This window comes from Rattus norvegicus, chromosome 15, assembly GCF_021556685.1.
Source record: "Rattus norvegicus strain SHRSP/BbbUtx chromosome 15, alternate assembly SHRSP_T2T, whole genome shotgun sequence".
Taxonomy (NCBI): domain Eukaryota; kingdom Metazoa; phylum Chordata; class Mammalia; order Rodentia; family Muridae; genus Rattus; species Rattus norvegicus.
Window position 1 is genome coordinate 35,661,859 of NC_141548.1, and position 22,244 is coordinate 35,684,102.

At 46.3% G+C, this 22,244-nt stretch overlaps 1 protein-coding gene and 1 pseudogene across 1 annotated transcript; both read left to right on the top strand.

Moving 5' to 3' along the window:
• The first annotated feature begins 202 nt into the window (after positions 1-202).
• On the top strand, positions 203-959 carry LOC103693597 (ferritin light chain 1 pseudogene; annotated as a pseudogene).
• A 14,809-nt stretch (positions 960-15,768) lies between these two features.
• Sap18 (Sin3A associated protein 18) lies at positions 15,769-20,074 on the top strand. The gene is made up of 4 exons (NM_001033685.2): positions 15,769-15,900; positions 16,029-16,138; positions 19,221-19,343; positions 19,678-20,074. Exons 1-4 carry the CDS (start codon positions 15,772-15,774, stop codon positions 19,832-19,834), a joined length of 519 nt encoding a protein of 172 aa, NP_001028857.2. The 5' UTR covers positions 15,769-15,771; the 3' UTR covers positions 19,835-20,074.
• Positions 20,075-22,244: the final 2,170 nt, after the last annotated feature.

The window sequence follows — 22,244 nt, forward strand, 5'->3', positions numbered from 1 at the left end:
AAGAATGCATGGTAAAGATTTTTGCCATGATCAAGTAGGCTTTATCCCTCAGATGCAGGGGTGGCTTAACATACATCAACCAATAAATGTAATCCACCACATAAACAGACTGAAAGGCAATAACCACACGATCATCAACATCGGGTGCAGGAAAGGTCTTTGACAACATCCAATATCCCTTCATGTTAAAGGTCATGGAAAGGGAGCAGCGCTTTGGAGATCCCGAGGATCTGTATCTTGCTTCAACAGTGTTTGGACGGAACAGACCCAGGGACTCCCACTTTATTCACTTCCAGCCGCCTTACAAGTCTCTCCAGTCACAGCCTCCGGGACCATCTCCTTGCCACCTTCGGCTCCTAGGACCAGCCAGCCCCGTCTTCACAGTAAGCCCCATACTTCGGATTAGCCATGACCTCTCAGATTCGTCAGAATTATTCCACTGAAGTGGAAGCTGCCGTGAGCCGCCTGGTCAACTTGCTCCTGCAGGCCTCCTACACCTACCTCTCTCTCAGCTTCCTTTTGGATCCGGATGATGTGGCTTTGGAGGGCGTAGGCCACTTCTTCAGCGAATTGGCCTAGGAGAAGTGTGAGGGCGCCGAGCGTCTCCTCAAGTTGCAGAACGATCACGGGGGCATTGTACTCTTCCAGGATGTGCAGAAGCCATCTCAAGATGAGTGGGGTAAAACCCTGGAGGCCATGGAAGCTGCCTTGGCCCTGGAGAAGAACCTGAACCAGGCTCTCTTGGATCTGCACGCCCTGGGCTCTGCCCGCACAGACCCTCACCTCTGTGACTGCTTGGAAAGTCTTTCCTGGATAAGGAGGTGAAGCTCTTCAAGAAGACGGGCAACCACCTGACCAACCTCCGTAGAGTGGCGGGGCCACAACCAGCGCAGACTGGCGTGGCCCAGGCATCTCTGGGCGAGTATCTCTTTGAGCTCCCCACTCTCAAGGATGACTAGACCTCTGAGCCTTCCAAGGGGCTCCCTCCTCTGTTCTGTACCGGCCACCTCAGCACCTGGATGAACCTCTAAAGCCACTAGGCAGCTTTGTAACCACCCTGGAGCCTCTCCCAAGTCTTGGCCCAAGTAAAAATAAAGCTTTTTGAAACAGAAAAATAAGAAGTCATGGAACGACTAGGGATACGAGGATCATACTTAGATATAATAAAGGCAACTTACAGCAAACCCACAGCCAACATAAATGTAAAGAGAAACTCAAAGCAATCCCATTAAAATCAGAAACAAGCATTTCCACTCTCCCCATACCTAATCAATATAGTACTCAAAGAATTAGCTAGAGCAATAAACATCCAAAAAGATCAAGTGGATTCAGATTGGAAAAGAAGTCAAAGTATCTTTATTTGAAGATGATATGACAATATATATAATTGACCCTAAAAATGCCACTGGGAAACTTCTGTAGCTGATAAGCACTTTCAGCAAAATAGTAGGATACAAAATTAGCCCATACGCATCAACAGCCTTGCCTTCCAGTTTGAACCTGTGCCTGGAGCAGACCTGAGGCACTGATTCTGCACCCACTCCTGCAAAAATCAATAGCTTTCCTATACAGGTAACAAACAGATGGAGAAAGAAATCAGGATAACACTACCTTTCACGATAGCCTTAAAAAAATCTTGTGGTAACTCTAACCAAGCAAGTGGTAGGCTTGTATGATAAAAATTTTACGACAGTGAAGAAAGAAATTGAAGAAGTTATCAGAGGATGGAAAGATCTCCCACATTCATAGATCAGTTGGTTTAATATTGTGAAAATGGCCGTTCTAAAGCAATCTACAGATTCAAGGCACTCCCCATCAAAATTCCAACACAATTCTGCAAAGAAACCAAAAAGATTATTTTCAACTTCATATGGAAACAAAGAATTTAGAAGAGATGAATGAATCCTGGATGACAAAGAACTCCTGGAGGCATCGCTGTCCCCATTGCACGTTGTCTTACAGAGCTATAGTAGTAAAAGCAGAGTGGCCTTGACATGTCGGTGGACATAAATCCACATACTATGAACACCTGATTTTTGTCAAAAAGCCAGAAATACACACTCAGTAAAAGGCGGTGTCGTCAGTAAACAGTGATGATCAAATTAGATGACTGGATGTAGAAGAATGGATCCATGGTTATCGAAAAACTCACATTCCAAAGTGATCAAGGACCTCAACATAAAGCTGGGTACCATGGATCTGAAAGCAGTAAAACTGGGGCATAGCCTTGACCTCACTGGTACAGGGAGACTTTCTGAGCAGGACACCGTTAGCACAGCGCTAAGACCGACAGTGAATAACTGAGACCTTATGGAACCGAAAAGCTTCTGTAAGGTAAAGCACACTGCCATTCAGAAATAATGGTGGCCTACAGACTTGGAAAAGTTCTTTCCCATTACGTACTCAATACAGAGTTAATATCTAAAACATGAGAAGAATAAGAACAACAAAACCAATACTGGTGGGGGAAGCCTCAACCCATTCAGGGAAAGCATCTACAAACACTAGGAGGTATTCATAATCATATTTTCCTGACTTAACTTCTGTGAAATCGATCTCCCAATAAACCCCAGGTTGTTCTCCCCTAGGTCTCTTGCCCTGTTTGCTCTTGGCTGCATAAGCATTTATTTGCTGACATGCCTTACACTGTTCTACTGTCTCTCTGGCTAAAAATGTAAGGTCTGTTACATATACCTAAATCCCTTGACTGCTTGGATGAGCTTCTTAACCCCTAAATGAGTGCATTTGTCCAAGTGAGTCTTTTGCTTGTTCTCTGGGGAGTATAGTTTTCCCCCCTTGAGTGCACCATTGTCCTTCCTCCCTTAAGTAATAGGTGGTGGGGTGGCTAGCAGTTTGGGCCTTATTTTCTGCTGTATATTCTAAGTCCCTTAGTCCAATCCCATTTCCCAGCGGGTGTCTCTTGAAGGCCCATAACCAGGATAGGCTCCTGCATAGCCACTTCTCGAGCCACTTGATCTGCCTGGTTATTGCCCCGGGCCACTGAGTCTCTTCCCTTCTGATGTCCTGGGCATCACAGTTGCTGGCTTCATCAGGGCATCCAAGAGATCCAATTTTTCCTTCTTGTTTCTTATTTCCTTTTCCTCTGATGTGAGCAATCCCCTCTCTTGTTATATAGCCCTGTGGACGTGGGCTGTGGCAAAGGTTTATCTGCTATCTGTGTAGATGTTAATTTTCTTGTTGGCCCCAAGCTCCAAGGCTTTGGTGAGGGCAGTTAGCTCCACTTTCTGAGCTGAGGTGCTGGGGGGCGGGGTAGAGGTTCAGCCCAGAGACATTTGTGCCACCCACCACGGCAGCACCCACTTGTCTCTGACCTTCATGGAAAAAACTGCTCCCATCTGTAAACCAGGTAGCTTCGGCTCCCAGCAGGGGTCCATTGGAGAGGTCTTTCCTCCACCCATGGGCTTCTACCAGTATTTCTTAACTCGTGCTGTGGTGGCTCAAGTTTGGGATCAGTCATCAAGGTGGCCGGACTGAGCCCAACCAGTGGAGAATCTAGTCCACCTCAGCTGACTGGCTGGGCCATCCTCTGGGTCTCTCCTTTTAAACGTAAAGTATCCTTGACTTTGGGGCACCATGGGCAGGCAGAAGAAAGCATCTTTCTAGTCTAAAACCGTGTACCAAATTCTGGAAGGTGACAAAGAACTCAACAGAGTGTAAGGGTTGGGCACAGTAGGATGGATGTCAGCCACTCGACGGTTTACCTCTTGTAAGTCCTGGACTGGGTGATAATTGTTAGTGCCTGACTTCTTAACTGGCAGGAGAGGTGTTCCAGGTCCAATGGCGTTAAGCAATACCCCAAGCTGGAGGAGCCGGGATGTGTGGCTTAACTCCTCTCATGCCTCCTGGGTCATACGGTATTGTCTGAGAGACACTGAGGTAGCCTGCACCTTGAGTTCTACACCACAGGGGGATGACATTTTGCTTTGCCCATCTCCGCCACTTCTGCCCAGGCTGACAAGAATGTTTCCAACCACCAAGTCAAGTCCTGGTTTTGCATAAAGTTGGTTTCAAATAATTTATACTCATCATCTAGTCTGATAGTCAGAATATATATGGGCTCTCCTTTGGGGCCAGATAGCTGCTGCCCATCGGGCAGGAAGTGTATCTGGGCCTCCATCTTGGAGAATAAGTCTCACCCCAACAGAGGGTAGGGACAGTCTGGGATGACCGTAAATGAATGGGATACCCGGCCCATCCCTAGGTCCACTGTTTGGGTTGTCCATAAATACATTTTGGTGCCAGTGGCTCCTTGGACCCAAGACTTTTTCTTGGAGGAGGACCGAGTGTTGAGCCCCTGTGTCCACCAAGAATTGAGTGGGTTTCCCCTCCACTCAGAGTTACCATGGGTTTGGGGAAGGTCCAAACCCCATCCTCCCTAATCACTGTCTCCCCCCCTGGGCTAACACCTTCACCTTTTGGGGGCACTTTTCCCCAGGCCTAGAATTTCCCACCCCTGGCTTCCATTTGCTAGGGAACTCTCGGGCCCAGTGGCCCCTCTTCTCTCAATATGCCACTGGTCCCTTTCAAGGGGTTTTCTGTCTCTCTTTGGTTGGAGTCTCTCTTCTGTGCTTTCCCTAACTACTGTAGCCAAGATTCTCTGTAAATTCCTTTCCTGTCAATTTCCTTTTTTCATCTCCCTTTCATCTTCTTCCTTTCTCTTTCTCTGCTCTTTCTCCTCCTCTGTCTCCATGTTAGACTTTCTCAGCAACTGGCACTAAATTCCTCAATGACTTATCCTGTAGTCCGTCTAGCCTCTGAAGCTTTTTCCTGCTATCTCTACTAGCCTGGTCTGTAAAAGCCATAGTCACAGTAGCTTTGTGCTCCTCACTGCTGGGATCATAGTGTGTATATTGGCAGAATGCCTCCATGAGCCACTCTAGAAAGGCTGAGCCACTCATCTGGTCCCTGCTTAACCTCACGTACCTTGGTGGGTGGTCGTGCAGCTCCCTTGAGACCTGCCCACAATGCTCTGGCAGTAGACCTTCAGTTGCTTCTTACCTTCTGCCATATTAAAATCCCAGCCAGGTCTAGTCAGGGGAAACCGATGGTGCCCGGTGTCTGAGAAGACAGTCTTTCTGGCTTCCCCCATCTCTCTCTCTCTCTCTCTCTCTCTCTCTCTCTCTCTCTCTCTCTCTCACTCTCACTCTCATTGTTGGATGTCATCCCAGGTGGGCTGATGAGTAAATAAAACAGTCTGAGATTAATCAGCCCCTTGGGGTTATCTGAAAAGGGGGCTGTTGGGTTTCCCAGTTGTACAAGTCAGCTGAGGAGAAAGGCCAACATTGAGTAGCCTGACTGCCATCCTCATCTATGGGCCTGAGGCTCAGAGGGGGAGGGCCACTGTTGTATTGGGTAAAGTGGCCTTTTGCTCTGGTTCCCCATGGCTAGTCCCAGTTCTGAGGGTCCCTCCCCACCCTCCTCCCTTGCTGGGGCCAGAGGAGGGGAGGGTAAAGGGATGCTGGATGAGAGCTCAAGGGAGATCCTTGAGGAGGGGCCGTGGGAACTGGGGCCATGGTTGGGGAATAAGAGGGTGGAGGATCCGTCAGTAGCAGATCAAAGGGTCCTGGAGGATGTTGCTCTTTACAGACTTGGTCTCTACGGAGTTCTTCTCCCCAGGTCCTGCAAGTCTCGGAGACAAAAAGTCTTTTATCCAAGACATGGGAGTCCTCCACTAGATCCTTCCAGGTAACTATATAGGGCACTTGGTTTGGGTGTCCGAGGGATCCTGGTCTAAAGACTCTTCTACTGCTCTGATCACATGCAAATCAAGGGTCCCTACGGGTGGCCACCCTACTCTGAAGGTGGGCCATTCGGAGGAGCAGAGAGGAACTAATCTGCCCTTCCTTACTACTACTGACAAGTTTTCTCTTTCCCCAACTTCCCTCCAGTGGTTAAGTAGGGTGTTTAATGGGGTAGATTCAGTCTGTCCCATGTCCAAAAATAACCGTCAGTCCAAATCCAAGAACACAGAGGACAATCAACACACAGACAGCTCGCCCCTGCCACAAGCACAGAAACCAGGTTATAGCAAGACTTGGTCAGCTCCTGCCGATACTGTGTTTTGCTGTTTCCAAAAGGAGCAGAGTCCTCCCTACTCCCTCCCCACTCCTCCTCTTCCTTCTTTAAATTGAACTTGTTACTCATCTTGAGCTTGGAGCAGCTTCTAGTTAGTTGGCTTTTCGCCCCCAAACCAAGAGAAGTTTGCCATCGAGTCTTACTAAAAACTATGCAGTATGTCTGCAATAAATCCACTTTCGTTTTTATACCACTGAGAGCACCGAGACTCGTCTCAAAACTGAGGAACGTGAAGATTGTTTTTTTTTGTTTTTTGTTTTTTTTTGGTTCTTTTTTTTCGGAGCTGGGGACTGAACCCAGGGCCTTGTGCTTCCTAGGCAAGCGCTCTGCCACTGAGCTAAATCCCCAACCCCAAGATTGTTTTTCATTACAAAATGTATCAATGAAATATTAGCAAATCACCAGACCCAGATGGGAGCTTTGTGATGGAAGGGACTTGGCCAGATGCCTCCTCTCTGCTCTGGCTCCCCCAGTAAGTGTTGATTTCTATGACTCTGTTCTCCGCAGCCCCCTCCCTTCAGCTCCTTCAACTTCAGAGTAACTGCAAAGTCTGACTGGGGAGGACCCGGGTGTGCTTTCCAAGGTGCCCAGGTTCCGGAGTAAATCTCAGTGGAGTCTTAGTCCTGACCCTCTGAGCCACACATGAGCTCTGTTAGCAGCCTGGAGAGCCTGTGGACTCCCTTCACTTCCGAATCTGGGAGCAGCTGTGCAGCGCTGGCCTGGGGTGTGTGAGGTCATAGGTTCAACACTAAGCAACAACCACAGAAAACTAATAGTAATTTATGAGAAAAAAATTTTTTTTGGTTCTTTTTTTCGGAGCTGGGGACCGAACCCAGGGCCTTGCGCGAGAAAATTTTAGTTGTGTATGATGGCACATACCTGTAATCTCAGCACTTAAGAGGCTGAGAGAGGAGAATGGCCACAAGACCATACATTCTGCTGAGTTGTACAATTTCCAGTACTGACCTAGGCTCTTGTCTCCAAAAAAAAAAAAAAAAAAAAAGGAAAAATTTTAAAATTAAAAAAAAATTTAATTTAACTTAAATTAAACACACTTGATCATAAAGGGAACCAGTTTTACTGAAACACAGTGTGATCTGGTTCTGTGATCGAGTATAAACACGCATGCGTGCATCAGGCTCTGACGGCAGATCTGACGTGCTCAGTGGTCTGCAGCAGCCATGGCTGTCCGTAGCATTCCAAGAACGATGGCAACAGTTGTCATGTCATGGGACAGTGCCTAGAACTTCTATGGAAACCCCAGTGCTACCAAGATAGTCACACAAAAAAGAAAACCAGTTTTAATGGGAAGTTAGATAAAATAAAGACGCAGTTTTCACCAATTCGCAAGCCCGCTGGTGCTCTCTCCACTTGAGATTCAAAAGAACCTCTCACCTGGACCCCTGTTTCTCCGAAGAGGATTTCGAGAGCTCAGGAGTTCAGGATGGGCTTTAGTACCACAGTGAGACTCCCACATCACAAATAAAGAGGGGGTGAAGGGAAGGAAAAATTACAAAGAAGGATGGAAAGACAGAAAAGGGAGGAAAGGAGGGAGGGACAGAGGTGGGGAAAAGGGAAAAGGCGGTTAGGCGGGGGTGAGGGTGGGGGTGGGGGGTGGCTGGGAGGGCAATTAAAAAGAACCTGGACTCGTATTGACACTGTTTTAGTTTCTTTCCCTGTTGCTGTGATGAACTACTTAAAGGCAAAAGGGTTTCTTTTAGCCCCCAGTTCCAGTTTGCTGTCCACCATTGCAAAGAAGGGAAGGCAGAGGCAGCCTGAAGCCGCTGACACATCATGTGAAACGCACTGCCGCACTGGTTGGCTAACATCTTTTTTTTTTTTAAGACAGGGTCTTCCTAAGTAGGTGTGTCTGGCCTGAAACTTACAAGGCAAAGCAGGCGAGCCTTGAACTAGACATCTGCCTGCCTCTACCTTTCAAATGTTGGGATGAAAGGCATTTGCGATCTCGGCCAGCGCTTTCTTCACACCTATGCAGTCCACAGTCCTCCGCACTGGGGATGAATGGTGCCACTCGAAAGGTATGGGTGGTCCCATGTCAATTAATGTGACCAAGATAATGGGCCTCCAGCATGTCCAGAGACATCCCCAGTGATTCCAACCTCCGTCAAGCTGTGTAAGTGCTTTGAGAGTTCAGGCCATTTCAAGTTTCCCCCTCTCTGCTCCTTGCTTATCGTTATGGCGTTCCTCTACTTTTCCTGCCTCCACACCTGCCTCGTGCCACCATGCTTCTCTGCTGTGGTGAGCTTTTATCCCTCACCGTAACCCCAAATAAATGCTTTCTGCAATAAGTCGGTTTGGTTGTTTAATCATAGCATAGAGAAGGAATATACCTGATGATTTGAGTTTGATGTCCAGGACAGGGAGAAATCTCTCTCTCTCTCTCTCTCTCTCTCTCTCTCTCTCTGGCTCTCTCTCTTTCTCTCTCGCTCTCGCTCTCGCTCTCCCTCCATCCCCCACCCCCCAGAAAGCTTGTTTCTGACTTCCATGTGCACACCATAGCACATGCTGCACACACACATAAATAAACCCATGGAAAAACTAACAATGAAGGACTCTGGGAAAACAAAAACAATAGTGTAGTCAAGCGGACCTTGCAGAGGCAGCCTCTAAGCATCATGGTAAAAGGAGAAGTGGCTGCTGAGAGCTCCCAGTGTCTCAGACATGGAGGTGTCCTCAAAGCTGAGAAGAAGAGCAGGCTAAGCTCCTCTCAGAAAGAGGCTGTGTCCCTTATAACCAGGGAGCTTCCTTGGAGGGTAACTAAGGTGAACAGAGGAGCATCTCGCAGAGCTGTACCCTGTCAGCACACTGTCTTCAACTTGTGACCCAAATCTTCTCAGACAGCCTTGATAAAGTTAGGGGAAGTTTTGTTGTTCAGAGAGTGTGGGTAGGAATGGCAGCCAACACCTGTAATCCCAGCGTTGGGAAGGTGAGGCTGAGGACAGAGGGTTTGAGGCAAGGCTGAGCTACAAAGCAAGCTCTGCCTCAAAACAGCAGAATTAAGATGGTCATGTGGTGGAGGTGGAGGCAACAGGGAGAGAATCTGTAAATCCCTGGCCAGCGGGGAAAAATAGCGTATTTATGGAGAAAACGAAAGGAAGGAAGGAAGGAAGGGAGGGAGGGAGGGAGGGAGGGAGGGAGGAAGGAAGCATGTGCATGTCTTCCTCATTGTGTCATGATAAAAATTTCATAAATTCTATGTTCCTGAAACCAGGCCCAGGAAGATGGCTCAGTGGGTAAAGATGTTTGTCACCAAGCCTCATCCCCAGGAGCCACGTGATAGAAGGACAGGGTAGACTTTCATAAGTTGTCCTCTGACTTCTGACTTCCACAAGCATGCCATGGAGTGCACGTGTGCGTGCACACATAACACATACACACACACACACACACACACACACCACACATACTACACACACACCACACACCACACACCACACCACACACCACACATCAACACACACACACACACACACACACACACACACACACACACACACACATCATACACACCAAAGAGAGACAGACAGACAGACACCCAGAGATGAGAAAGACAGAAATGTTTAAAAAAAAAAGGAATTTCATAAACCCATCATTTCACAACTGTGGTCCCCCAAATAAACAGGTTGCACTTCTGACCCCACTAATTCAGAGTATGAAGGTTTTCTCACTCCCAGTCCACCTCAGTTGCTTCAAGACTGGGGTCGACAGTAACACCATACAATTATCTCCGGTTACAGGTCCCTCTCAGACAAGGTCAGAAGCCAGCTGTGGCTGGTATCATCAGCAATGCTGCTGTCCTGAGGTTGGAAGACAAAAATGGGGACATTAGAGAAAGAGTTAGTTGGGCAGAGATGCACACACCTTTAGTCCCAGCACTCAGGAGTCAAAGGCAAGCAGACCTTTGTGAGTTTGAGGCCAGCCTGGTCTACAGAACATGTTCCCAGAAAGCCAAGGCTACACAGAGAAACCTTGTCTCAAAGAAGCCAGAAAAAGAGAGAGGGAAGGAGGGAAAGAGAGAGGGAGAGAGGGAGAGAGGGAGAGAGGGAGAGAGGGAGAGAGGGAGAGAGGGAGAGGTTGCCGCTTATCTAACCTGAAATCATTAGCAAGCAGAGCCAGGACCCATCGTGGATGTCAGAACTATAATCTGGCTGATCTTGCCCTGTGCTGCCCTGTGCATTCCTCTATGATAGGAGGGCTTGGGCCAAGCAGGAGGGATGAGCTGGAATTTTTCCTTATGCCCAGTTGCAGGGAAGTTGAGAGAGATTTAAGGTGATGTCAAGAAGTTCTGGGATAAAGTTCAAAGTGTCTATTGGCCAAACAAACACATTAAAAATGTTTAAGTTGGGGCTGGAGAGATGGTTCAGCAGTTAAGAGCACTGACTGCTCTTCCAGAGGTCCTGAGTTCAATTCGCAGCCATCTGTAATTGGACCCGATGCCCTCTTCTGGTGTGTCTGTAGACAGCCACAGTGTACTCATATATACACAGTCCACACGGGCAACGACAACACCTGGGTAACAGGGGATCCAGCCAATAGATGAGGCAAAAAGAGCGAGACCACGAGGATCATGTATCTCTTGTCTATGCAGAGACAGCTGTGGGTCATCAGTACAGAAGAAGGCGAGTGGACATGACCTGCTTATGTGCACCCAACACCATGGCAACTCTTGTTTCTTTTTCTTTTTCTTTTTCTTTTTTTTTTCGGAGCTGGGGACCGAACCCAGGGCCTTGCGCCTGCTAGGCAAGCGCTCTACCACTGAGCTAAATCCCCAACCCCTCACCATGACAACTCTTGTCCCAAAGTTCAAACTTAAATCTGATCTTGCTTTTTAATTTAATAACCAATTTCTAGCAAGTTTATGGAAGAGAGGAAAGTTGCTAAGGGATACTTAAGCAGACTGCACTCCACAAGCATTCCTCTCTCTCTCTCTCTCTCTCTCTCTCTCTCTCTCTCGTTTTTATTTGTTGATGCTTGGTTTCTTTTGAAATGGTCTTTCCACGTAGGTCTGGCAGTTCCTATGTCATCTTGAACTTGTGACAATCCTCCTGCTGCAGCTCCCTGAACATGGGTAGCATCCATGTATCACCATTTCAATGGATTTAATGCCCTCTTCTGGGTCCTGAGAGGACCTGCACGCCTCTGGTATACACTCACACATATAACCATAAATCATTTTTTAAATCTTAAAATACTTTTTAATGAATAAAAGTGATATAAAAAGGAACTTAGGGTTAAAAAAAAAACAAGGTCAGTTGAACTGCATGCTATACATGATATTCCATCAATAACAAACAAAGATATATCAAATAATAATAAACAAAAATAAAAAGAGGGAGCTGGAGAGATGACTCAGTGGTTAAGAGCACCGACTGCTCTTCCAGAGGTCCTGAGTTCAGTTCCCAGCAAACACATGGTGGCTCACAACCATCTGTAATGTGATCCGATGCCCTCTTCTGGTGTATCTGAAGACAGCTACAGTGTACTTATGTATAATAAATAAATAAATACTTCTTTGAAATAAATAAATAAAAAGAGGATCTCGACCAGGACAGTCTGCTGAAGGGTTACGGTCTGGTGAGTCATGTCCCAAGTAAAAGTTTGTTGTTGAAATAGTCATGGCCATGTCAAGGACCCCAGAGCCACAGATCCATGGAGGACTGGAAAAGCCTTCCTTCTGGGTAAAGCCCAGAGACAACCAGCAGAGCTTTTTTTAGCGACCAAATGCAAGCATTGATAGTGTGTGCAGAAAGTGCCCGCATAGTTTTCTCTCCCCAGGTACTTACAGCCTGCTCCTCTACAGAGCCTGCTCCTACCTAAACCTGTCTCCTCCACCCAGCTGCACACCACAAACCCCGCCTCCTCGTCTGGCTGGGTGCGTAGCCTTGTCTTTCTGTTCCACTTTATGAAGGCCCAAGCTTCTGGGTGCTGCTTCCTTCTATCCGAGAGTGCAGACCACCCAGCCCTGCTGTGTCTGTCCTTCTGTCTTTTCTACATTCCTTCGCTGCTCCAGCCATGCCCAAGTCTCTGGATCCATTCTGCTTTTATGTCCCATATGTCCATTATGCTATTGTGTTACATAGTTACCTCCACAGGTCCCAGGTACCTCCATAGTTACCCAGGTCCACAGTTTATTTTAGGGTCACTCTTGGTTTTACGTATTCTAATGGCCTGGACAAATGTATGATGACAGGGACCCATCATTTTGGGGTCAGACGGGGCAGTCCCACTGTGCTTAACCTGTGTCCATCAGTCTTAGTTAGGGTTTTACTGCTGTGAACAGACACCGTGACCAAGGCAAGTTTTCTTTTTTAAAAAAAAGTTATTTATTTATTTTCATATGAGTACACTATAGCCATCCACAGACACACCAGAAGAGGGCATCAGATCCCATTACAGATGGTTGTGAGCCACCATGTGGTTGCTGGGAATTGAACTCTGGACCTTTGGAAGAGCAGTCAGTGCTCTTAACCTCTGAGCCATCTCTCTAGCCCAAGGCAAGTGTTATAAGGACAACATTTAATTGGGGCTGGCTTACAGGTTCAGAGGTTCAGTCCATTAACATCAAGGCGGGAACATGGCAGCATCCAGGCAGACCTGGTGCAGGAGGAGCTGAGAGCTCTACATCTTCATCTGAAGGCTGCTAGATGAATACTGACTTCCAGGAAGCTAGGAGGATTGTCTTAAAGCCCATAGTGACACACATCTACTCCAACAAGGCCACACCTTTAAATAGTGCCACCACTCCCTTGACCAAGCTTATACAAACCATCACATTCCACTCCCTGGCCCCCATACATTTGTTCAAACACATGAGTCTATGGGGGCCATACCTAAACATAACATAATAAAAAAGCACATTTAATCCAACTTCCAAAGTCCCCATAGTCTATAGCAGTCTCAATAACGTTAAAGGTCCAAAGTTCAAGGTCTCTTCTGGGATTCATCCAATCACTTAACCGTAATCCCCAAAGCAAGACAGGAAACCAGCTGGGCAAACTCCAAACTCTGCATCTCCATGTCTGATGTCAAAGAAGCCTTCAGGGCTCCAACCCCCTTTTCATCTTTGTTGACTGCAACAAACTTCTTCTCCTGGGCTGGTTCCACTTCCTGTTAGCAACATTTCTCAGGAGATATCCTATGGCTCTGGCATCTCAAAAATCTTGGAGTCTTTAAGGCAGCTTCAATGTTACAGCTTCTTGTTCCAATGCCTGGGATCCACACATGCTCTTCTGAGCTCCTCCAAAGGGCTGGTGTCACATGTCTAGCATGTCCTCTGTAGCACTCTAAGCTCAGGATGATCCATTCTACTGCCACTGCTGTTCTTGGTGGTCATTCCATGGTACTGGCATCTCCAGTACTCTGGGGTCTTCTGCTACAGCTAGGCTTCACCAATAGCCTCTCATGGGCTCTCTTCATGGGACTGAGCCACAAATCCTTTGCCTGATCCCTTCAGTCCTGGGCTGTCAACTACAACTGAGGCTGCACCTTCACCAATGACCTTCCCTGGCCTCTCACAGTGCCAAGCCTCAGCTGCTCTTCATGACCCCTTCATGCCTTCAAAACCAGTATCACCTGGGTAATTCTTACACATTACCAAGTCCAGCTGCAGCACGAGGTACAACCTTGGCTATCTCTGGAACACAGCTTCTTTGTGCTCCCAGAAAACACCTCCCAGAAGATTTCACCTCAGTGATGCTGGTCTCTTCTTAATCACACTAATTTCTTAGCTCCAGCTCACCAGCGTCAGTTGTCCTAGTGGTCCCTTCTATTCTGGACTCTAAAGCCAGGGCCACATGGCCCAAGCTGCTGAGTTCTGCTGCTTCCTGGGGCTGGAACATCCTCCCCCAGGTCCCCTTGTTCTATTATTTCTGTTTTCCAACTCTCTCACTGCCTATGCTTGGCTTTCCTGGAACTAGCTCTGTAGATCGACTGAGAGATCTGGGTGGCTCTGTCTCCTGTGATGCTGGGATTAAATGTATGGTCCACCATATCTGGAGTTAAGCTTTTCTTCACTAGTTTGTCCCAGGCTGGCCTAGAACTCAGAGATGTTTGGCTTTGTCTCCTGGGACTAAAGGTATGTACAACCATGTCTGGTTCTAAACTTAGCTGGGTAGGATCATGCCCCCCAAACCCCCTAATCTGCTATTTCCTAGAATAGGATTCAGCTCTATTTCACTTCCTGGTGCCCCTTTAATACCATATATTTTATATTTTTCCTTTCTAAGCTTGCTATGCTTGCTTAAAACACTCTTCAAGAGACTTAAACAGAGAACAAAGTGTCTGCTGGGCTTTTTTGAGACTTTCTTTGTCAATGCAATTAACACATTTCTCTTTACCTCAGACTCAGGTAAATGCTTCAGACAGGGCAAAAAGCAGCCACATCCTTCACCAAAATACCACAAAAGCAGAGAACTGTTACCTGGTCCTCTGTAAGAATAGCAAGTGAAGACTATTCTCATGACACCTCTGAATATTCTCCTAGCAAAGATTGTCTCTAGAGTCTAAGCAGCAAGAAGGGATTGTAAGGACTATCAAATAACCCTAGAGAATCCGAAGTGTGTGTTCAGCTTGCCTTCTCACCAGAGCACAGAAGTGTCAAGGCCTATAACCACTATCGTCAGTTCTATCTTTTGTCCATACGCTACATCCGACTTGTTTTTAAAGCAATCTGTTAAAAGCAGTCACCAGATCTTTAACAAACTCTATGGATCAGTAGTGAGATTCAGAACATTATGTGCGTATTGTTAGTTTAGATTCTTTTTTAAAGCGACTGCTTTAAAATGGAGCTGTGGGGTTAATGTTTTACTCTCTATAGCATATTGTGAAGGTTTTGTTTTGTTTTGTTTTTTTTCCTATCAGTCTTTCCCACTAGTACTTTTTTAGGTTTTGTTTTTGTCTTGAAACAGGCTCTTTCTACATAGCCCTGACTGTCCTGACACTCTGTAGACCAGGTTGGCCTTGAACTCACAGAGATCCACCTGTCCTGCCTCCAGAATGCTGGGGTTAAAGGAATGTACCACCACGCAACTGGGTTTGCTTCTCTTGTATTTCGCTTTACGTAAAAAGAGCCCAGTTCATCACAGCCCCAAAACAGATGGTTTCACCCCATCACCTACGGAAATGGTATCATTTGGCTGCAGGCCTTGCAGTACCTGTCTACCTTAGCGGTCCATATAAAATCAGTCCAGTCGGTTTGTCATCACTATGACTACCTTGTTCATATTTTTACATGTCGTGTGAATATTCTTAAGCTTTTCGTCTTCGCTACACATTTTCATCATTACGCATGAAAATGTCACGTTACGCTTACTTGGACAGTGAACGTGTAAGAAAACAAGACTTGGGGTTGGGGATTTAGCTCAGTGGTAGAGCGCTTGCCTAGCTAGCGCAAGCGCAAGGCCCTGGGTTCGGTCCCCAGCTCCGAAAAAAAGAAGAAAAAAAAAAAAAAAAACAAAACAAGTTTCCCCCCCCCCCACAGACGCCTGTAGACCATTGCGCATGCGTCCGTCCCGCCCCTCTCCCAGGGCAACACGTACGCGCCGGCGCGCGTGTGGCCACACACATAAGAAAGTGCGCTTGCGCCGAGCGACGCCCCGCCCTGCCACTCGTCCGCTATAAAATCTCGCTCCTTTCCTCGCGAGAGACGACTAGCTCATGCTCGCCGCAGGGGTCGGAGGTCAGGGCGAGCGTCTCCCGGGCCGAAGGAGGAAGATGGCGGTGGAATCGCGCGTTACCCAGGAGGAAATTAAGAAGGAGCCGGAGAAGCCGATCGACCGCGAGAAGGTGCGGGTCGCGGGCGGCTGCGGAGCAGAGGCGGCGGGCCGGCTGGCGGGCGGGCGGGCGCGGCCTGCGGACGGGTGGGCGGGAAGGCCAAATGGCGCGCCAGAGGCTGACTCCCCGCTTCTTTCCAGACCTGCCCGCTGCTGCTGCGGGTCTTCACCACCAACAACGGCCGCCACCACCGAATGGACGAGTTCTCCCGCGGGAACGTGCCTTCGAGCGAGCTGCAGATCTACACCTGGTGAGCCGCGCGGGCCCGGCGCCTTGCGGGCTGCGCCCTCAGGGACTGACAGGGCGGCCTTACTCGCCGTGTAACGCATTTAGGAGTGGGGTGAAACGTTAGGTTACAGTGAACTCACCGGTCTTGCTCTCACCGTGTGGCCTCCTGGTACAGAATGATACGTAGTTTAAAATGCGGCAGAGAAGATGGTAGATGACTGGGAGTCGGCTGTTGAGTATATTATGTTCTCGGAGCGTAGGCAATAGGAAGCCTCAAGTCTGGTAGCACCAAAATATTAAAAAGCACCATCACACCCGAGTCCTTTCTGCTCCGGCCCTCGGTGTAAACGCGTTTGGTGTGTGCTCAGTGAAAACGGCTGTCCAAGTGTTTTATCTCCGAGTACCTGCCTTGCTGCCCACTCAGCTAGGACCGTTACCCGCTTGTCCTTCGTATTGTGTCCGGTTGACACTGATGGCTTTGGGAAAGCAGCAAAGGCTAACTTTAATATATTTTTGTTGTTGTTGTTGTTGCGGTGGTAAGATATACAACACATAATTGGCCACTTAAAACTTTTGAAGGTTTTCTTTTTTCTTTTTTTTTCTCGGAGCTGGGGACCGAACCCAGGGCCTTGCGCTTGCTAGGCAAGTGCTCTACCACTGAGCTAAATCCCCAACCTCGAAGGTCTTCTTCTTAAACCTTTTCACACACTTCACAACCAGGAACTCTGCACCTTTTAAGCAAACGGTAATTTCCTATTGCAAGCGGACCTCTTGAGTTTGAGGCCAGTCAGACTCGAAGAGTCCTTGTCTCAGAAAACAGACAAACAACCCCACCCCAGCCCCAAAACACGAGCTAGTGGTTGAATTTATAAGGGAGAACTTTTAACAGCCTGATGTAAGCCACTTTCTCAATACTACAATTCTCTGTATCTCAACAAATAAGTTTTGCAGCTTGCCAGGACTTTCCTTACATCTCGATGATATCAAGAACTGCTTTTCTATAAGGTGAGCTCAGCTTTCCAGAGAGGGTTATCTGTTTGGAGAGATTGTTCCAGAGCCACATGGATGTCAAAATCTTGGAACGGTAAAGTTTTTTACTTTAAAGACTGTTGTAGTGTTTATTGTCCACACCCTACAGCATCTGCTCTTGGGACTCTCCCTGTGAGAGCCAGCCCTCTGCCAGGGCAACCCAGTCTAGAAAAGCTTCTTTACTTTAAAAGTTGCCTCAAAAGAAACTCAGAATTATATCACTCCAGAGTTTATGCCAGCATTGACATTCACTAGGGGCAAAATGCAAAACGTGAGAGTTAATTGTGGAATAGAATAGGAATTCTGGCTAAGTAAAATTTAGCTGCATAATTACATAAGAAAGTAACTGTCAAAAAAAAAAAAAAAAAAAGAAAGTAACTGTCTTTTTCTCTGAAGTTTTACAACTTATTTGGTTCCACAATGAACTACATACAGTTCTGAAAAAATAAGATTTTACTTGAACTATGCATACTGTGAACTATATATTTTTGTGTCAGTTTTGGTATTATATCTTTCAAATTTTAACTTATTTTTATGTCTATGGACATGGGTGTTTTACTTTCATACATATGTGTGTGCACATATAAACGCCTGGTGTCTACTGAGGTCAGAAGTGGGTGTCAGATCTCTGGAGCTGGAGTTACAAATGGTCGTGAGCTTCGATGTTGGTGCTTGGAGTTGAACTCAGTGCTCCTGTGTCTGAGAGATTGCGTTTTGTCACAGGGATAGTGAGAAATACCTATCTGAAAGGTCCTCCTGGGTATTTTCACTCGTGTGCTGAGTAGGCTGGCGTGGAGATACGCTGTTCACAGCAAACATGCAGTGGGCTCTGCGGTTCTCTCCTTGGTTCAGTCCCATCAGTGTTCTCATTCTGAAGTGTCTTTCTAGGTTCTACTGTTTTTCCCAGCGCTTGGCACAGAACTGTTTCAGGTTTATACTTTGCATTCCACTTACCTCCTGTTGTTGGCAACACCAGTGTAACCGTGAACTAGGCTAAAGGTTTACATTTTCAGTTACTTTGCTCTAGATTGTGCTGTATAAGCACGAGGGCCTATATTTAGTTTTGAGTTCATATGTGTATTTTTAAGTTAATAATGACTTAAGTTGTAAAAGCAGCCTGAAGTTTGTCTTAAAATTTCATGTCCTTGGCTTTAGGATTCAGTCATTTAAAAAAAAAAAAAACTTTTTTTTTTTTTTTGTAAAACATTTTGTTGTTTCTATTGTTATTTTGTGTTGTATGTGAATTGTGTAAGTGCCATACCCCTTAGTCAGAGGACATCTTTTGGAATATTTCTCTCCACGTTTACTTGAGAGTTTTGGGGATTGAACTCAGGACAGTCGGCGACTACCTGCTGAGCCATCTCACTGGCACATTTGTTTTGGGTGTATATGTGGCCTATGGGAGTGGAGGTCAGAGGACAGTTTGGGAGGCAGTTGTCAGGCTGTCAGCAAGCACTTCCGCCCATAAGCAGCCGACTTGCCTTGCCTCCATCATTAAGATTCTGAGAGAAGACATTACATATCCTTATGAAGATGCTGTCCCAGCACATTGGTCCTAGGATGCATTCCACTTTTAGATGCCGAAATGTATGGCAGAGCGTGTACCTTAGAAGATAGTTTATTTTGTGTAGTTGAATAATTTGGACTGAGCCAGATGATGTTATGTAGTCTCGGAACAAGGCATGTGGGGCTCTCCTTAAGCCCTTGTAGCAGGATTCTGTAATTTATTAATGTTTTTCCACACTGCGGACAGCAGGGGAAATATTCAAAGCAATTTTTCTTTGTTGTTATTAGGGGTGTGTATGTGTGTATTTGCGCACATGCCATGAGATGCTTGAGGAAGGTCAGAAGACAACTGTGGAAGTTGGTTCTCTCCTTTTGACCCTTTCTGGGTTGACACAGGTGCCAGGACTGTGCAGCAGACTGACTGCTCTGCTAGGCCATCTTGCCAGCCACAAGTCATACAGTGTGAATCACTGGGCTACGAACGACTCAAGGACATACAACTTGCTTGTTTTTAATGCCCCTGCTACACTAGTGTTTATTAATCATAATTATCTCTTCAAAAACTTCAGGATGGATGCAACCTTGAAAGAACTGACTAGTTTAGTAAAGGAAGTCTACCCAGAAGCCAGAAAGAAGGGCACGCACTTCAATTTTGCAATTGTTTTTATGGATCTTAAAAGACCTGGATATCGGTAGGTGACTTGTGACGTGAATTCCTGTTATTTCTGCATTTTGCGAGTCAGGTTCCCTCCCCTAGTAGCGCACATATATTCTCTTTCTGATACGATGCGCGGTGCTAGTATTACAGGCACATGTCACCGTGCCTGGCTTTGGGATAATCCCTTTAGCGTCTGTCTTTAGTGGCAGTAGTGGTGTCTGTATAGGCTTATATTCAGATCTGGCTTAACTTGAATATAGTGCTTAAACTCTGGATTCATCATGGGAAATCATCTTGTTCTTTATATAGTCTGTACTGTTCTGTTGATGCAGTGCTAGTCCATTAACTGTTGGCTTTCTTTCCTGCAGAGTTAAAGAGATTGGCAGCACCATGTCTGGCAGGAAGGGCACTGATGACTCCATGACCCTGCAGTCACAGAAGTTCCAAATAGGGGATTATTTGGACATAGCCATCACGCCTCCAAATCGGGCACCACCTTCGTCAGGGAGGATGAGACCGTACTGAATTTTATTGACTTTCTTGAAGTTATTTTTCAGCCAGTTTGTAAAATAAACTTACTTAATCCTTTCCTCCCCCGGACTTTGCCATTAAGCCTTTAAATGTTCAATGAATTGTAACATTTATTTAGGAATTAGAATTGGATGTACTTTGGTATATTAAAGAAAGTCCATATGTTTTAAGCCCTTCTGTAAAATATGAAGAAAAAAGTGCTCTTAGCATTCTGTATAAAGCAGTACTGTGAAATACATGTGTTCATTTAGCCCAGGTGTAAAAGGTAATTGAGGCAGGAGTCTCACTTGATAATGGAGGGTTTTTATTAAGCAGTAGCGGGCATTTTTGAAGTCCTAATAAGGCAGAATAAGAAAGCCATGGAGTGATATAAAATGGTGAATATGTTTGTGGCATTAGACTATAGGCCTATGGGAATAAGGCAAGTTGGTTATCTTGTGTTGGAAACGTTTGACTCACTTAAGTGACCCATGGTAAAGTAGATGGCAGGGGCTGGAGAGATGGCTCAGAACTTAAGAACACCTGTTGCTCTTACAGAGGAACCAGGTCTGTTCCCAGCATCTGTACTCTTTTTTCCCAGCTCACAACTCTGTGTAACTCCAGTCCTAAGGGACCTGATCCCCTCTCCTCCTCTGGGCACCAGGTATGCATATAGTGAAGGGAGGAAATGAATCCAAACTTAGCTGAGTGCAGCTTAACCTCAAGCTGAGAATGGAAATACATCCTGTCAAGTGCTGGACACCTCACTGGAGAGTTGTGAAAGCTACATATTTGCAATAGGCTTTAAAATAGTGCGTAACAGGGCAAAGGGGGATGGCTGAACCAGTAGTCATCAACAGTAACATGTTTCAGTATCACATGTGCAATGTGCATGCCAGCACATGCACCTGAAGGGAGGGCGAGTGGAAGGGTCAGAGTGAGTGGAAAGCTATCAAAGCTCTTTGATAGGAAGAACTAGATGTTTCTGAAGTTTCTGTTCCTGGCTTGTGTGGGACAGCTGTGCCACACTGCTAAGCACTATCTTAACAAAACCTCCACACCTGAGGTGCAGTGGTGATCCCTCTCCACTGGAAAGGTGAGGCTGCTTGGTGAGCTCATGATGGTCATTAGGGACAAGTGACCCTGACTCCAATCTTAACACATGACTGGTCTCCACCGTGAAGGTGGTGTAGAACAGCACAGTGACTGTCTATCAATGCCTCTGACTTCTAGGGTTGACAGGTAAACTTGTGTATTTACTTTATTCTATTTATTTATTATTTATTGACCAGGTAATCAGTCTCTGAGGATAAAATCATAGATTCTTTTCTTCTTCCAGATAAGGAAATTCATAGGGGCAGTAAGCTAAAACCCAAGCATAATCGAAATAAAATTGCATTTATTTTGGAGGAAGGGGAGTGTGGAGGTCAGGTCAACTTTTGTGAGTTGGTTCTCTGCTTCCACTAATTTGAGTACCAAGAATGAAACTCAGGTTGTTATGCTTGATAGAGTAGACCCCTTCACTGAGCCATCTCACTGGCCCAAAGAGCATCTTAACATTCAGGGTTTTTTCTATTGTTACTTTGTGAGTGTTTGCCTGCATATATGTGCACTGTGTCTGCATGGTCCCAAAGGTCAGAAGGTGTTGTCAGGCCCCCAGAACTGGCATTACAGATAACTGTAAGTCTCCATGTGGATCCTGGGAATGGAACGGAGTCCTTGGTGTAAGTATCAAGTGCTCTCTGTAGCTCTTGTTTATGAGACAGGGCCTCCCACTTTGTAGACCATGCTGGCCTAGAATTCACATTTCTGACTTGCCTTTGCTTTCTATATTGGGATTAAAGGTAAGATAGGGCCATGCCCAGGCCAAAGAGCACTTTTAATATTAAACATTTAGAAAGTCACATTAATTAGGGAAAATCTTTAGCTTGAGAATGTTAGATAATCATTATGTGAAAAGATGCTGTGGTGATATGCAGAGCCTTATATTTTGTCAAGACAGGGTTTCTCTGTAGCTCTGTCTGTACTGGAACTCAAATGCTAGCCCAAGCTGGCCTTGATTCAGAGATCACCTGCCTCTTGCCTCCCCAGTGCTGGAATTAAAGGCATGAGCCACCCCTGCCCAGCTGCAGAGCCTTCCAAGTGTGGGAGTCAGTGGAGTGGGGAACTGCACAGAAGTTTCTAGTGAGCACTAGTTTCCAAAGAGGGACACACACGCCTGTCCTTTACTCTGCACCATAGGTCGCTCCTATCTCCTAACCCTAGTCAACTGCTTTCAAGTTTCCAAGGAAAAAAGGGTCTTTTCATACTCCTGAAATTCCTGACCATCCAGCTATTGGGCTTATAGATCTAGTTGTACTCAACTAAAATAATTTAAATGTGAATGAGGTGAACTTTCAGAGAAATTGTCTGTTTAAGAAACTTG